General features: G+C 43.9%; 3 protein-coding genes across 4 annotated transcripts; all 3 read left to right on the top strand.

Moving 5' to 3' along the window:
• The first annotated feature begins 283 nt into the window (after positions 1-283).
• Positions 284-3,926, top strand: LOC139806784 (arylacetamide deacetylase-like 4). 2 transcript variants are annotated; one of them, XM_071766888.1, is made up of 4 exons: positions 284-566; positions 1,470-1,686; positions 1,996-2,059; positions 2,825-3,926. In XM_071766888.1, the coding sequence occupies exons 1-4, from the start codon at positions 390-392 to the stop codon at positions 3,600-3,602; spliced, it is 1,236 nt and encodes a 411-aa protein (XP_071622989.1). In that variant the 5' UTR covers positions 284-389; the 3' UTR covers positions 3,603-3,926. The 2 variants fall into 2 exon arrangements, with proteins under 2 accessions (XP_071622989.1, XP_071622990.1); XM_071766889.1 differs by lacking the exon at positions 284-566 and adding an exon at positions 1,267-1,348.
• Positions 3,927-4,683: 757 nt separating this feature from the next.
• Positions 4,684-9,170, top strand: LOC139806834 (arylacetamide deacetylase-like 4). The gene is made up of 4 exons (XM_071766989.1): positions 4,684-5,215; positions 6,987-7,203; positions 7,398-7,461; positions 8,149-9,170. Exons 1-4 carry the CDS (start codon positions 5,048-5,050, stop codon positions 8,921-8,923), a joined length of 1,224 nt encoding a protein of 407 aa, XP_071623090.1. The 5' UTR covers positions 4,684-5,047; the 3' UTR covers positions 8,924-9,170.
• Positions 9,171-9,413: 243 nt separating this feature from the next.
• On the top strand, positions 9,414-12,884 carry CFAP107 (cilia and flagella associated protein 107). Its single transcript, XM_071766990.1, has 3 exons — positions 9,414-9,713; positions 11,651-11,828; positions 12,415-12,884. The coding sequence occupies exons 1-3, from the start codon at positions 9,615-9,617 to the stop codon at positions 12,678-12,680; spliced, it is 543 nt and encodes a 180-aa protein (XP_071623091.1). The 5' UTR covers positions 9,414-9,614; the 3' UTR covers positions 12,681-12,884.
• Positions 12,885-16,131: the final 3,247 nt, after the last annotated feature.

Below are 16,131 nucleotides of genomic sequence, written 5' to 3'. Positions count from 1 at the left end.
ACTGCATATCATATGTAAGAGATTATTTAACCTCTACACTAGTTGGCTCTCCTTGTAAATAGTAACCAGTCATGAAATAGAACTTCACCAAGTACTTACCTGCTATCTCTGAACAGTCATTCATATCATCTGCATTTCAAGAATACCATGCAGAATACCAAGCCCTGTATCAGTCCAACAATTAAGGTAACGCTAAACAGGAAATTAAACACAGACTCATCTGACTTCTGCAATGTGATATGGGGTGGCACCCTGGCACAACTTTTCCTAAGACTTTAAAGTGTTTGGCACCTGAGAGATCTGTTGCAATTTGGACAGCTCTAAGGTTTACTTTTGTCTGAGCTACATCAAAGACAGGCATAAAGAGACCTCACCTTTGGTTAAGTGAAATGGTGGGGTTTTGTATACTGGCAGGGATACTGCTGGTGATTTTTAGTGCCTCATTCATACTAGTAGTTATTGAAACAATTCAATCTGAGTACTCCTATGTCAGTATCCCTCCTGGAGTGAATAATCCTGGAAAGCTTCGACTTGTCCTTGCTTCTATGATTAGTACATCTGTTATGGTGAGTTACTCTGCCATGATTTCTGCCAGAAACATGACCTAGGTGATATTTTGGTAAGGACGGACCTATGTGTGAATACCAGAATCCTGCTGGATCTATTAAGAAAGAAAGAAAGGCTTTACTTTTTTGGGGGGGCTGACTTTAGAGGATAATTTTTGTAAAATCACTTCTGTTAGATCTCAGTTTCAGCCAGGTTTTCCCTTTTACATAGAGATGAGGCCAGTCATAAGAGGCCTCAGCACAGCATCAGCTGAGCTTCTCTAATTCATATTAATTATTTATAAGAAGCGAGATTGCTTTGATTTCTATTTTAGCTAAGCACAGGTGATGTTTTTAGGCCATTCCTGAGGCCTCCCAGTAACACTGCTGAAAGACCGAGTGCTTCTTAAGCAAAGAAAACCAGACCTGGGGAAACCTTAGAGGAATGACATCTAGGCCATAAGTGGTGGGACGCTGGTATGAGAACCGTAGGACTTGGCAAGTCTGAGATGGAAAGTTTGGGTTTTTTTTTTTTTCTCCCCTAAGACATTCTGCCTGACAGAGCGTGAGTGGGATGCGTGGGCCTACCTGCTCAGGCGCACGGTGCCAAGGCAAGCCCGCTCGCCCAGGTGCAAAGCCTCGCAGGGGGCCGCCATGACTCCATCTTCTCCTGCGCCAGCCTCCTGGTGCGGAGCAAACCGGAGAGGCCGCTAAAGGCGAGGCTGGAGGCGAGCGGCTCTGGAGCAGGCAGAACCCCGCCAAGACGAAGCCTGGGTGTCCCCTCAGGCCTCGCCGCGGCCGGGGTGAGGCAGGCGCAGGCTCTCCCTCACGGCAACCTGCCCGGCGCGGCGTGAGGCGGCCGCAGGCTGCGCCAGGGGAGTCCGCCCTAGGCCCAGCCGAGCTCTTCTCCCTCTCTTCCAACAGGGGAAGATTTTGGAAAAGCTGGAGGTGTGCAGCGAGCTCGCCTTCACCCGCTACATGCGCTCCGGGAAGAAGCTGGGGCCGGACCCGCAGCTCTGGCTGACGGACGAGCAGTTCTGCCGAGTGCCGGTGAGGGTCTATCGGCCACGCGCGCCATCTGCCGGCCTGCGAACGGCCGCCATCTTCTTCCACGGCGGCGGATGGCGGTACTGCGGCATCGGTACGGACACGGACACACAGACAGACACACAGACACAGCGCTACCGCCGCCGTCATCTGCGGCAGTCGGGGGGAATAATTCCGCCCCGAAAAGCTGCCGAAAGTCTGAAATCTGGCTGAGCTTCCCCGCCCTCTCCGGGCAGCGTAGCGCGGGCTGCAGCCGCCCTGAGGGGAATGGGGACAGGGGCAGGGCACGGCTCGCGCGGGAAAAGGCGGCTCCCACCTTCCTGACCCATTGCCCTGAGGACCGGAGCGGGCTGCTCGCAAAACACCGACATTTTTTTTTTTATTTTATTTTTTTTTCCTTCAGATTTCTATGAAAAGATCTGCCGTTACATTGCCAAAGAAACCGACTCGGTGGTTGTGTCTGTGGGGTGAGTTTTGTCAGTGCTAAAAGCCTGTGGAGATCTTTTTTGCTCCTTTCCACTTCCCACAGGGTTGCACATCCTGAGGGAGCGTTCCTCAGTTCACCATCTCCCGAGGTGCTCAGGCACAATTTCAAGGGGGCTATTTTCATTTCTTTCCACCAATCTGTTAATGCAGGGAGAGTGCAAACGGACCCTAAAATAAGTGTTGTGTATCTCACAACACAGAGCTATGCAGGCACCGCAGAATAAGAAGAAATGGTTTCCAGAAGAGTTTTCTTATGTGCTGAGAACTGGCTAATGAACAAACTTGGAAGGTGGTGACTTAGTGATCTATTTAATTTGATGTAAACTTCAAGGGGTTGTCAAATAGTAACAAATGCTAATATATTCTAGTACTGATAATACAGAAGAACATAGCTCTGTCCCAGTTATTTAAATAAGCAAACCAAACTAATTCTCAAGAGGAAAGTGAAAGTGAGGTACAGACTAACTAAATTACTTCATCCACAAGCAACAAGGAATCTATACGAGGAGAGTAAAATGAACTTTTATCACTCAAGTTCTGGTCAGAGCTGTTTACCTAAAAAGATCCCAACTGTGCCATCTCCTTGCAGTTCCATCCTACTGGCTATCATTTCCTGTGGTAACTGACTGAACAAATACCTGCTTAGAATATAATGCTGTTTTTCTGCTGAAGGAAAAATACTGTAGAAAATTAGTATGTAGTTATGACATTTCCTTCTCTTTTGTTGCCTCTCTCTGTGTCCTCAGGTACCGCTTGGCTCCTGAACACAAATACCCTGCTGCATACGAAGACTGTCTGAATGCTACCATACACTTCATGAAGAACACCCAGCACTATGGTGTGGATCCTGACAATGTCATTGTCTGTGGGGACAGTGCTGGGGGCAATCTAGCAGCTGCTGTCAGCCACACTCTTGTGGGCAGATCAGACCTCCCCAAACTACGTGCTCAGATCTTGCTCTACCCAGGACTTCAGGGAGTTGACTTCAATTTACCATCCTATCAGCAGAACCGAGGAGTGCCTCTCTTACTCCGAGAACGTGCTGCTTTCTATGCTTTGCAGTACCTACGTGGGGATGCATTGGATCTGAAAGAGGTCTTGGAGGGCTCTCATATTCCTCCAGACATGAGGCTGAAGTACAGGAAGTGGGTGAGTCCAGACAACATCCCTGAACAATTTAAGGTCAGAGGCTACAAACCACACCAGCCCCCTGAATTCAAGGCTGATGTGTATGAGGCAGTGAAAAGATTCTGTGAGCCCAACCTGTGTCCTCTGCTGGCTGAAGATGCTGTTATTCAGCAGCTGCCTGAGTCTTTCATCTTGACTTGTGAATATGATGTGCTGAGGGATGATGGCTTGCTTTACAAGAAGAGATTGGAGGACAATGGTGTTCGAGTGACCTGGTACCACCTTGAGGATGGATTCCACGGAATCATAAGCCTATATGAGTTTTATTCTTTTTTTTCCTTTCCATCTGGGAAAAGGGGATTGGACAGAGTGCTTAAATTCATAAAAGGCCTTTAGAAACAAGTTCCCTCTTTACAACTCTCCACTGTGTTTCCATTTAGGCTCCCAGGCTTCAGCTTGGCAGAAAAAATGTGATAACCTTTGTGTAAAATGTCAATTTTGGCATTCATGAACTTCAAATACTGTCTGAAGACACTGGTCTTTGTCCTCATGAAATTATTGACAGTTCAGTCTGTACAGTTTGAATATTTTCTACATGCTGCGTTTCAATCACTTTTCTTTCAAATTAGCATATGATTAATTCCTTGTATTTAATTATCTGATTATTTACTTCTATATAAAGTCTATGAATTATTTGGATTAAATAATTACTGTGCATTATGGTCAGGATCTTTGTGATGTCTATTTGGTGAGATCCAAAGCACAAATTTGGTATATTTAGGTAAAATATACAAGTGAGATACACAGTGAGCTGGAGGGTAGAGGAAAGCTCAGGTGTTCAACATGTATTGAGGTGAGGACTGCAGAGCCACATTTTGCAAGAGCAGCAGGATAAGGCCTGAGTTGATTGAGGACATCTTGCTAGAGGCAAGTAAAGGCTGCCCTGATTTTGAAATAATCCTGGCTCTACTAACTCCCACTTAATTTTGGGATGTCTCAGTTACACCCCCTGAAGCTCAGGGCAAGAGAGGCTGATTGAGAGGGAACATATCCAAGTGTTAGAGAGTAAGGGTCCCTGAACTGGGCTCCTGATCTATGTGTGCTGGAAGCTTTAGCTTAAAGAGAGAAAATATGAACCAAGATGTATCCAGAGACTGGTTCCCCAGTATATTTTTCGAAGAATTTTTGGCTGTGATGTTTATGTTTTGAGTTTTCTTTGCTGGACAAGGAAGTGTATTCCTTGACATGATGCTTCCTTACAGTCTGCTGATGGAAAAACAGCAGTGAGGGTACTCAAATCATTAAGGCTGAGGAAATTCAAATCCTAAGGAAAAAAATAAATATTTCAAACGTGAGGAAATCAGAGAGATTTGCAGAAACAAACAACGCCTTCCACTGAGCTGTCAGAGTGCAGAGGCAGCCCGTCCTTCAGCTGCCGTTGGACAACGCACCTCTGCACCTCAGGACAAACGATGGCCGGGACGGGTCCGTCAGGAGCGCGGGTGCTCTGCAGCCATCAGCAGCGCCAGATCGGCTTAGGAGCGGCGGCAGCAGCCCCGAACCCCGCACTGAGCCGACGGGTCCCTGAGCGCCTTTCCTGAGCGCCCTGCCGCTGCCCGCACAGGTCACGCACGGCCTCCTTGAACCGAGATGACACCGCTCCTCAAGCCGGCAACGGCTCCCCCCCGGTGCTCGCTGGCCGCCCGCACCATGACCCCGCCGCCGGCTTTGCGGAGCTGTCAGAAACGGCCCGTGACGCCCGGGCCGCGCTGGCGGAGGGGGGGCGGGCGCTGCCGGACCCCGCCGCGGGCCGGGGAGCCCCGCGGGGCGGCCGCCGGGCCATGGCTCTGCTGCCCGCGCTGCTGCTGCTGCTCCTGCCCCTGGCAGCGCTGGCGGTGGCCCTGGGCACGGCCCTGCTCGGCCTCCCCAGCTACGACATCCCCCCCGGGGTGAACCAGCCCGCCAAGCTGCGCCTGGTCCTGGCTGTCCTCCTCGGCACGGCGGCACTGGTGAGTCGAAACCCCCCCGCTCCGTTTTGTCATTTCGGGGAGCGGGAGGGGTGGGGGTGTTTCCACCCGAGGCGGGGGGGTGCGGGGTTCGGGGTGGAACACCTCACTGGGGTGTCCCCGCGGTGAGGGTGGGCAGCCCGGTGGCACCACACCCGAGCCCCGGCCCACGGATTGCGCTGGGAAGCTAAAGGAAAAAAAAAAAAAAAAAAAAAAAAGGATTAAGAGCCGCAACTCCCCGCCGCCCTCGTGTGATGCTGCGGCTCTCCATCACGGGGAGAGCGCTGCGGAGGGGCACCCCCACTCGGGACGCTGCCGAGGGCTCGGGCAAAACCCATTTCAGGTTGTTAAGTAGCGTGCCGGGGCTTGTGGGCAAAGATTGCCCAACGGCTGTGCTGATTTAAGTCACGAATTGAGAGCTGAGCTGGTGTTTTGTCTGATAACTGCCCTCAGCTTTAGTCCAAGTCACCTTGCACAAGGAAAACTACAGCCCTTCAGCTGCTGATGCCATGGCTGACATTTATGGCACAAAATCCGGTTAGGGCTGCTTTACTTAATCCCTGGACTCCCTCTTACAGCATTGCATAAACGGCATTAGAGCCATCCTAAACTCCTCCTTTGGCACTTGTACTATCTTTTAGTGTTTTTTAATTTTCATTTTTATCCTTCACTTCCTTAGCCACACCATCATCTTTTCAATCACACAGACGTTTTCCTCTGTGCTGTTTCTTGCACCATTTATATCCTTAGGAAATTCACTGACACAGCAGCCCAGCTCTCCTGAATCCCACTATAAAGTGACAAGGGAATGGATATGGGCTCTCACTGGGCATTTAAAATTGGGATCTTGTTTATAACTGAATAATGAGTTTAATAATTAGTTTTATAGGTTTTTTAGTAATTTAATAATTAGTTTATACAATAAAGAACAATTAAAGATTTCATTGCTGTTTCTATATATGGCATTTCATTGCTATCAGTATAAATGAAACAAGAATGAGCACAGCAGTGTGCAGGACACCACTGACAATTAGAACATATACTCCAAGGCAGCCATTTCAGATGGTCTATATAAAATTTCTGATGTGATATTAGAATTGCACTGGGTTTGAATAATGAAAGTAAATTTTTTTTTTTTTTTTTTTAAGTCTGTAAGATGTGAGAGCTTGGGAAAATTGTTTTACTTGAATTGGAGAGCTTTATTTTTATCAGACAACAGGGGTCAGATGGCTGTGTGTGAACCCTGGATTTTTCAATCTGATTCCAGCTGGTAGGATAAAAGGTAGATCTCCTTTCTGGTAAACCTAATCCAGGCAAACTTAAATACTGTTTTCTGACTCTGCAATGGGATCTCTCACTTTTTTAGGACTGAGCACTCCTGTCAAGAAAAGCAGCTATGGAGATGCTTTTCCACACTGTTTTCCACAGTTTTATTAAGGCAAAACCCAAGGACTAAACAGCCTGTTACAGAGAACTCTCCTGTCAGTATTTGGTTTACAGGAAGCCATTTAGACCATGTTTGGGAGATGGTTGCATAGCCATTGTCCTCCTCTTTGAACATCCCTCAAGCCTGTTATTCTCTCTTGTGTTGTTATTATACCTCCTTGTAGTGTATTAATATTTCCCAACATTATTTTTTTGGGGGTGGGGGTAGATAAGCTCTATGTTTCTTTAAAATTTCCCTCAAATAGAGTTCAATGTATGGTAAAGAGTTTTTATACTTTAGCCAACTCAAGACTTTTAAGGAAGCCTTGATTTCTCTTATTTTTAACAGGGGAGGATTTTGGAGAAGACTGGACTTTGCAGTCAAATAACTTTTGGCCGATACGTGCGACAGGGGCGGAAACTAGGGGTGGATCCAAAGCTCTTTATCCAAGATCTGCATTTTAACAAAGTACCTGTGAGGGTTTATCAGCCTAAAGCTCCCTCTGGTCGGCGAAGGAGAGGCATCATCTTCTTTCATGGAGGAGGCTGGGTGTTTGGAAGTCTTGGTAAGACACCTGCTAGAGGAGTTGTGATGTAGAACGAACATTATCTTTTTATAAAATTGAATAAGAGGAAGCTTAAGAAGACATTTTGGGAGGAAGTCTAAAGACAAATACATGCCTGTCTGAAATGAACATACTCAAGCTGTCTCACGGATTAGGGTAGTACCAAAGCACTAACAAAAATATTTATTTTCCAGATACCTATGAAAAAGTATGCCGCTACATATCCAGAGAAAGTGAATCGGTAGTTGTATCTGTTCAGTAAGTGACCCCTACCCAGTTCTATTGTTTGGGGATTATTGTTGCTCTGGTGCCACAGCAGTGCTGTACTGGTGTTGGAAATGCTCTTTTTTTTTGCAGAGAAATTTCTATAGAACTCTGTGAAGTCCATAAAGAGACAAATAGCAATGACAGAGATTTCACCCCCATTACCTGTTCATTCCCTGACATACTCAGGAAAGACACAAATTAAACTCTTTCACACACAATAGTAATATCTTTAAAAGCCAATAAAAAACTCAGGTAAAAGAAAGTCTTCCTCATACTGAACATATCAATATGCAGTAAAATGCCCTAAGCAGTTGTGATTTATGGAAAAAGAGAGAACAATCACACTATATTAGTCTAATGTTACAAATAGGAAGCAGAAGCACAAAATCATTAAATCACCTTGTCAAGATTACACAGGGAGTTTTCAGCATGACCAAGTAGTGTACAAGTCATGGTCAGACTGTCAGTCAGCAGACAGTCCTGCTGTACTGAGTTCTTGTGATTGTATACACACTTTACATTGTATCTGCAATCACTAACTGAGGAGTGCCTGCTTAGGAGGTAATCAATATCCTGGAGAAAAAAATTGATAGGGCTGGAGGACAGTACAGAATAGCATTTCCTGATTAGTACTAATGACATTTCCTTCTCTTCTGTTGCCTCTCTCTGTGTCCTCAGGTACCGCTTGGCTCCTGAACACAAATACCCTGCTGCATACGAAGACTGTCTGAATGCTACCATACACTTCATGAAGAACATCCAGCACTATGGTGTGGATCCTGACAATGTCATTGTCTGTGGGGACAGTGCTGGGGGCAATCTAGCAGCTGCTGTCAGCCAAACCCTGGCAGGCAGATCAGACCTCCCCAAACTACGTGCTCAGATCTTGATCTACCCAGGACTTCAGGCACTCGACTTCAATTTACCATCCTACCATCAAAATCGAGGAGTCCCTCTCCTGTTCCGGGAACGAGCTGCTTTCTTTGCTTTGCTCTACCTAAATGGGGATGCACTGCATGTGCAAGAGGTCTTGGAGGGCTCTCATATTCCTCCAGACATGAGGCTGAAGTACAGGAAGTGGGTGAGTCCAGACAACATCCCTGAACAATTTAAGGTCAGAGGCGTGAAGCCCCTTAGGCCCACTGATTTTATAGCGGAGGTGTATGAGACAGTGAAAAGATTCTGTGAGCCCAACCTGTGTCCTCTGCTGGCTGAAGATGCTGTTGTTCACCAGCTGCCTGAGTCTTTCATCTTGACTTGTGAATATGATGTGCTGAGGGATGATGGCTTGCTTTACAAGAAGAGATTGGAGGACAATGGTGTTCGAGTGACCTGGTACCACCTTGAGGATGGATTCCATGGAATCATAAGCCTATATGATTATTGTGGTTTCTCCTTTCCATCTGGGAAAAGGGGATTGGACAGTGTTGTTAACTTCCTAAAGAGCTTATAGTAAACATCTTAGATTCCATGAGTCTGTTCATGCCTCAGCCTAGGAAAATATCTTTTTAGGGTATTTATTATCAGGTGATGGGTAGTCAATCAGGGGCAGCCGTTAACAATGAAAACCAAGGCTCATTGGAACCTCATTCCAGCTGTTAGTTGGAACATGGAATATGCAAACATCATACAAGCTTGTTCCATGCTGCAAGCTCTTCTCTTTAGCTGTGTCAATAAAGAAGAACATTAGTCTGCATGGACATCCTGGTTTGTCCCACTTGTTTAAAATGTGTCTGTGAAGAGAGCATGTGTGTTGTGCAGGTGTGTGTGGTGTGTTGGTATGGAGGGAATGTGGTTTAAAGCACAATCTTTTGAAACATACTGTTTGCTCTGATTCTCTGGTTAGAGAAAAAGACTCAGCAGCTGCAAGGGGGTTAGGAAGGACTGGTTTGCTCAGCAGTAAATAGGATGCAGCCTGGAATGTGGTTACTGGAACGACCGTTGCCATGGGGACACCAAACACAAATGGTTCTAGGGGCCAAACAGTTCCACACATCTCATTTCTCAGCACCCAGGCAGGCAGAAGGGGAGCCCCTTCCTGCCCTAGTTTTAGCACTGAAATACTGGATTATCTCTCGCATGCGTAAGTTGAAGGACACTTTCTACAACCAGAGAGGAGGGTAGTGTGGGTGAGACAAAGAAATATGACTGGATTTCATAAAGATGGACAGGACTGGTGGAAAGTTGAACCCAAATACTCTTCTAAAGTTCTCATTGGAAACTGGCTGGAAGACAGGAAAACGGTAAGATCAGGAACAAAGTGTGAGAACAGGAGCAGAGTGGGTCAGAACCAGTGCTGTGGAGGTGGTATTCTGTTGCAGCTGAATGCTAGAGTCCAGGCTCACTCTGAGGAGTAATAAAAAGGAGAAGGATAAACACCTTGCTTGGCCTACACAAATTCCATCAGTCTCTAAGCCAGGACAGAAGCAATGCTGAGCATGGGTTGTATCATGTGGTTCACACCAGATGTACCATTAGCCAGTGAAAAATGCTGTAGCACTTTTTCTGGCAATCACTTCAAGCTGTTACACATCTATACAACTTAGAACAGCAATATATAACACATATATATAAACATTGCACAAGAGAATCTTCATTAACTCTTCCATTACTAGTAGCAAAGGATCTTTAATAAGTTGGGCATTGGCTTCATTTTCTTGTTTAAACAAGAGCATCTTTGCTAGAAGAGCTGCTTGTTAAGATTGCATGCCCTGCTTTCTTAAGCAAAATGTTATCATTATACATCTAATTTTGTCAAAATGTCTTATGTTCAATATTGGAGCTGTTAGGGCAAATCTTCCTGGCTCTGCTAAAATTACTTTAGATTTTTTTTTTTTTAATAGAGCAAAATGCTAGACTACATTGCAGAGAGTGGCCTGCTGCAGCAGAAGTAGGAACAAAGTGACAATAAAAAAGGAGTTCATACATCTCTTTCAGATGGTAGTTCACATGGCAGGTGAAAGCATTTCACACCAAACCATGAATAATTTCTCAAGGGCTTTACAGTATCTTACATTTACACCAAGGAATCAATCTGGAATTTTACAGTAGTTGAATATACCAGCTGACTACCATCTGAGGAAAAATACATAGCACAGACCTCTTTCCAAATAAATGCTTTTAAATGCACAGACGGAGAAAGCAACATTGGGACAGAGGTTCTGTAGTGATCAGACTGCCTCAGCTATACTGGGAGTTGTATATCTCTCTAGTTTATTAAAGACATTGGGAAACTGGGCAGCAGCATATACAAAACAGACTACATTTGCTTCTCATATCACAAGCCAGACCAAATACTAAGGAAAACCATGCTGGTAAAACATGAGGTAAGTAAAAAGTTTCAAATGCAGGGCTGCAGGTGCCAGCATTTCAAACAGTGCTGATCTCTGACTAATCCTCAAACCATACTTTATCTCCTACACATCCATATACACAGAAGGGGGTACAGAAGCTCCGTGGTTTCCTCTGCTTACAGGATCCAGAGCTCCCTTGTATGGCTGATTAAAGTAGGATTTGATGAAAGCCCTTCAGAGGCAGACAAACATGTACTCCTTGGTACTCTGGATGTTTCCCAGTCTCTACCTTGGAGGGTGACCAGGGCACATGAAGAATACCAGCTAGGACTACCAGTTAGGACTGGGAATTGCATCTTCAGAACATTCCCTGGGCTATGATTGAAGCTGGCTGGTAAAAGATTATTTTTATCAGCACATCTCTGATTAATAGGAACCAACTGCATTTAAATGAGTCCCATATCCTTCAAAACAATACTTTTCTCACAAGTATCATCTGCTAGAATGTCCCTTCCTCCAAGGTGCCTCTCCAGTCCCAAATATTTGTATCATTCTCTCCTGACAGACAGTTGGAAGGCAGTATATGTAATGCTAGCACAAGACAATCAGCTTGTCACTTGCAGGCTTCTTAAATCTATCTAGAAATAAGTGATGCACGTGTTGAAATCAGACTAAGATCTCACATAGTGGTGTAGTTGCTTCATTTAACTGCAAATTTTCTTTACTTGAAATGCAGATGCCTTTATTTTCAGGGATTAAATTATGAGTAATATAAGTACTGACAACATTTTTGTGACATCTCTGGTGGTACAGTCTGACTCCAAAGCATGCTAAGCCCTATGCTCTGCCCTAAACCAAATCAGAGTTTCATGTCCATCTCATTTCAGGGCCTGTCACTGCAGCACTTCTTCACCCATCATGACGAACCAAGAAGCCGAAATCTGGTGTCAGAATATGATGATAAATACAACAGGCATGGCTACAACCCTCTGCTGCCTCCCCTCCGACAGTGGAGCGGACGCAAACTTTCCTGGATTCCTCAGAAAGCAGATTTCCCCATTCTTGGTAGTTTTTGGCATTATTAATTTAAGCAGCTGAAACATGGTCCAGTGGTCAATCTATATATACACTTAGAGCCAGGAACCTCCTTCTGTTTTAAAACTGATAATGGATCTTGTGGTGACTTTGAAGTTTCTTGCCCAGTCACTGGTGTTTTTTTTGTCAGTGATCAGATTTCTCTCCCCTATGCAATAAGGCATCAGCTGAAAGCAAGGAGAGCTGTGAGATACAACTATCAGGAGATTTCATGGTATTATTATTATGTTATTATTATCATGGTATATTATTATGTTTCTGAATTTAAGTGATGTGTACAGCTCAGCTAACTTTTTTAATATCTATCAAAGAGACTATGAAGAATCAGGGCTCCTTACATTTAGACCATTACTGCTGTCCTATTGATATCTAGAGGTGGTTTTCCCTTCCAGTCAGAGGGTTGACATATATGCCCTGGGAACAAAAAAGATCTCTTTTGTCCTTAATCTGCTGTCAAAATAGTACAAACATCCCCTATGATAACTGTGGAGTAAAAACACCAGGACTAAAAATTTTAATTCTATAATTTCTAATACTTAATCATTTCCTGTCTCAGAGCCACCCACCAACTATGGCCTTTATGAGCATCTGATGGAAAAATGGCACAAGAAGGAAGCTGGAGTGATGAACAGTGTCTACACTGTGTCCTATCAAAGGCCACCAACTCCTCCTGTTGCCACTTGTCAGCTGCACCAAACAGTAACCCACGCCCTCCCTTACAACCAGCAAGATTTCTCCCCAGACAGTGGAATCCTGAGATATAAGGAGGAAGCCATTGGTGAGATGGTGAGAGAGAGAAAATCAAGGGACCCCTCTGTGTAAACTGCTTAGGGTGATCTTAAGTACTACTTAATATAGCTTGTTTCTCCTTTACTTAAGCATGATCTGTTCCAGGCAGAAGGAATCAGAATTAGGTTATCCAGGCAGAGGGATGCCTGATAGTTACAAGTTGCTGGGTTACATTCTGATCTGAAAGTGGCTGGAAATATTTCAGAAGATACTTAATAAACCACTGAAAAAAAATTTTCATCTGTTGGTTTCTATTAATTATGTTATAGTAAGGGAAAAACAAAGGGTGGGATTGAACCCAAAAGCATGTTAAGTCTCCTAATTGCTTTATCCTTAGTTGGTGGGGTTTTTAATTATTTTTACAAAGCTTGCTGTACATTGACTTCAAGGAAGAGGAGAAAAGAAACTTGTGTTATTCCATAATATGTTTGAAACATCCAAGAATAAAATAAACACATGAAATGGCTGCATACCTAAGGACAAGGTGAACCAAGGTTTCTCCCAATGCAGGAAGCAAGCAGACCTTGCTTGCCCTTGGCTTTGTGTACTGACTGGCACTTCACAGAAGATAAGCTGCAAAGTAAACAGCATTAACTGACCTGAAAATACCAAACAGCAAACCCAGAAGTATCTGTAGGTGACCTTTATACTGCAGGGGAGGCCACCCCAATTCTTCACTCTATTGAGAATGTATGTGGAGCACTTATGTGAAAAGTGCTGTCAGAAGTTCCAATTCTGATTGCACTGATGTGCAAATTCTGTATTTAAATCACCTTTGGTCCAGAGGAAATATTTGCAAGGTTCAGCTGCCAGTTGTCTGAGGCTCAGTAATAAATTCACAGCAAGTTAAAGGCCTGGATTAAATATATCTGGAATTAATCCAACATATTTAACTTTCCATCGGTTTTGCTCAAGATTAGCAATAAAATATATTTTTAGGCACAAGATAAAAGCATATACCTTAGTCCTGGCATGGACAAGCCTCTGGCCACGGTCTCTACAGCATTTTACCTCTGCAACATTCTAGTGACAGTGGTAGAGGTTTGATTTTTCAAGGTTGGGTTTTCAACTGAAGGGCAGTGAGGATTCAGATGTGTGTGTGGAGCACCAGTGGCACCTACTGGCAAAGTCATTCCTCACCAGTACGGGAGAAATGGAGTTTGTGGGAGAGCTACACAACCCTCAGCTGGTTTAATGACCCAGAAATCAGCCCTGTAATGAAACCTTTCAGCCATACAAGAGCCCTGATGAGATAAACATTATATGGTGGTGGTGTTTGGGTGTTGGTTTTTTTTGTTTTGTTTTGATTTTTAAGTTTGGTTTGGTTTGCTTTGTTTTTTTTTTTTGGTCTTCAAAGCCCCAGGGAGATCAAAGGCAATTAGAAAAAAGTGAAAACAAAATAGGTGAAAGTAGGCACTGAAACAGAGCCAGCTATTAGTGCTGTTATACAATGCCCATTCTCCTGAGAAAACATCTTTAAAATAATCCATAAAGAAGACATGCCTTACAGTGGAAGAAAAATGAGTGGATACAAAAATCCTTGTATCCATAAGAAACCCCACCCAGATTAATTTTACTGCCAATATGTGTACTAAAAAGTGTATTTTTCTGTTTATTACCCATGTGCTAAAATTTTTAATGAAAATAGCAGATATGCATCTTAATAGCACAGCAAGCCATATAAGATTTAGTAGACAGCTTAGACAGTTATGCAAAGGTAGTTCTCATTTCATGCAGCTCTATCAGTTTGCTTAAAAATGGGGTCATCAATCATTCATAATTATTAAATATTTATATGAAATGAAACATTTATGGTTATTATCCACAGTGCTTCCGAACCAAAGCTTATTTATGGAAAGAAATAGCCAAGCTGATGTACAGGGAATTACTGAGATGCACAAGTACCACCTGTGGAAGTTGTATGAAAACTTGAATTCCAAAACTGGAAGCTGATGGGGCAGGGGTCTCCCACACAGATCTGATCTGATCAACTGTTAATAAGCTATTAACAAATAAAATACAAGACTATGACACCCCAAGGAAGCAAACAAAGCCTGCTAGCTAAATGTCAGAAAGAACAACACTAATAATCAAGCTTTACCCCCCTTTTTTTCCTACAAAGTGTAGTTCAGACTGTTCCAGACAGAAGCCCCAAAACCATAAGGTCAAGCCAGTGCTGAAAGCAAAGCTGCAACCACAGGGCTACACCAAGAATATCTCACTGGTATTTTCATTTGATTAGGTGATACTCCTTGGTTCTGATCCTCTACATCTCTGCCATTGCCAGGAGGTACAAGTAAACATATGCACAAATTTTTCCAGGTCCTATAGTGCATTTGGTAGAAGTGTGTTGTAGGAGGCAAAAATTAGGGATACCTTCACCTACAATTTATTGACACTTATTCCTGCTGAGACAAACAAAGCTGTTCAATCAATTACAATACTTCTGTATTAGAGTCCTTTCTTCTGTCTGACACAAATATACTTTCCAGTTCCCTCGAATCCTGAGAAATTACACAGACTTCTATTCAAGATAAAACCACTAAGTCAGAGGTGGGTTTTCCATGCTTCAAGAACAGGTGAAAACTGAAACAATTAAGATCTTCACAGTTGCCATAGAAAAGAGGTGAGAAAATGTGAAACACCATCATTAAAAAATCTGCAGTAACTCAGAAATCTCTGAACTAGTAAATAGAAAATGCAGCCAACTAATCCAAAGGTACAACAGAAATGCTGGGTTACACACTGAAGATGTACACTTTTCAGGAAGAGGGGATATTAATGATGAAAATAGCAGGATCTTATAAAGAGATCAACTTGAAATACAGGCCTGGTGATAAAAAATCTTTAAGACCTCTGAAATATGGATCCAGCTCAGGATGTAAGTACATTCCTTTCAGACAAGTAAAGAGGTGATGTTTATTCTGGTGCACTCTGATGTTGTAAGGCATAACTCATTACTGTACAACAAGCACTTTGGGACCCCTGGGAATCATCATAATATGCAAAGGACTACATTTTGCAGATGTGATTTAGCCAAGATTTTTTGACACACTGCTTTAGTCCCTGGGTCTTGTGGCCACTTGTGTCTTGAAAGCAAGAGTGCACCAGCCTCTCCAGCTTCTCATGGAACAAATAAATGTTTTGATACAACTTTCTGCTACGAAAACATTCTAGACAGTTTTGATTGCATGAAATAGGCCTCACATCTGAACTTCTGTGACATTAAAGAGACAGAGTGGTAGTTAGAATTGATATTTCTTGCCTTGAAGGAGACTGATGTCAGCCTACATGAGCTGCACAAACAAGAGGACAGATTCTTTGGACTGAGAATCTCAGCCAGGGTTGGGACTTAGCCATGGAACACTGATTCTGCCTGGCAAGTCCTGCAATAATTGGGAACTGTGGATGCCAGCTCTGAAATGAGGGTGGTCACAGAGACTAAATGGCAGTGCAGGCTGTTGTCAAGAGGATGTTTGCATGG

The sequence above is a fragment of the Heliangelus exortis genome, chromosome 23 (genome assembly GCF_036169615.1).
Source record: "Heliangelus exortis chromosome 23, bHelExo1.hap1, whole genome shotgun sequence".
Classification (NCBI taxonomy): Eukaryota; Metazoa; Chordata; class Aves; order Apodiformes; family Trochilidae; genus Heliangelus; species Heliangelus exortis.
This window is presented reverse-complemented; position numbering and strand designations above follow the sequence as displayed.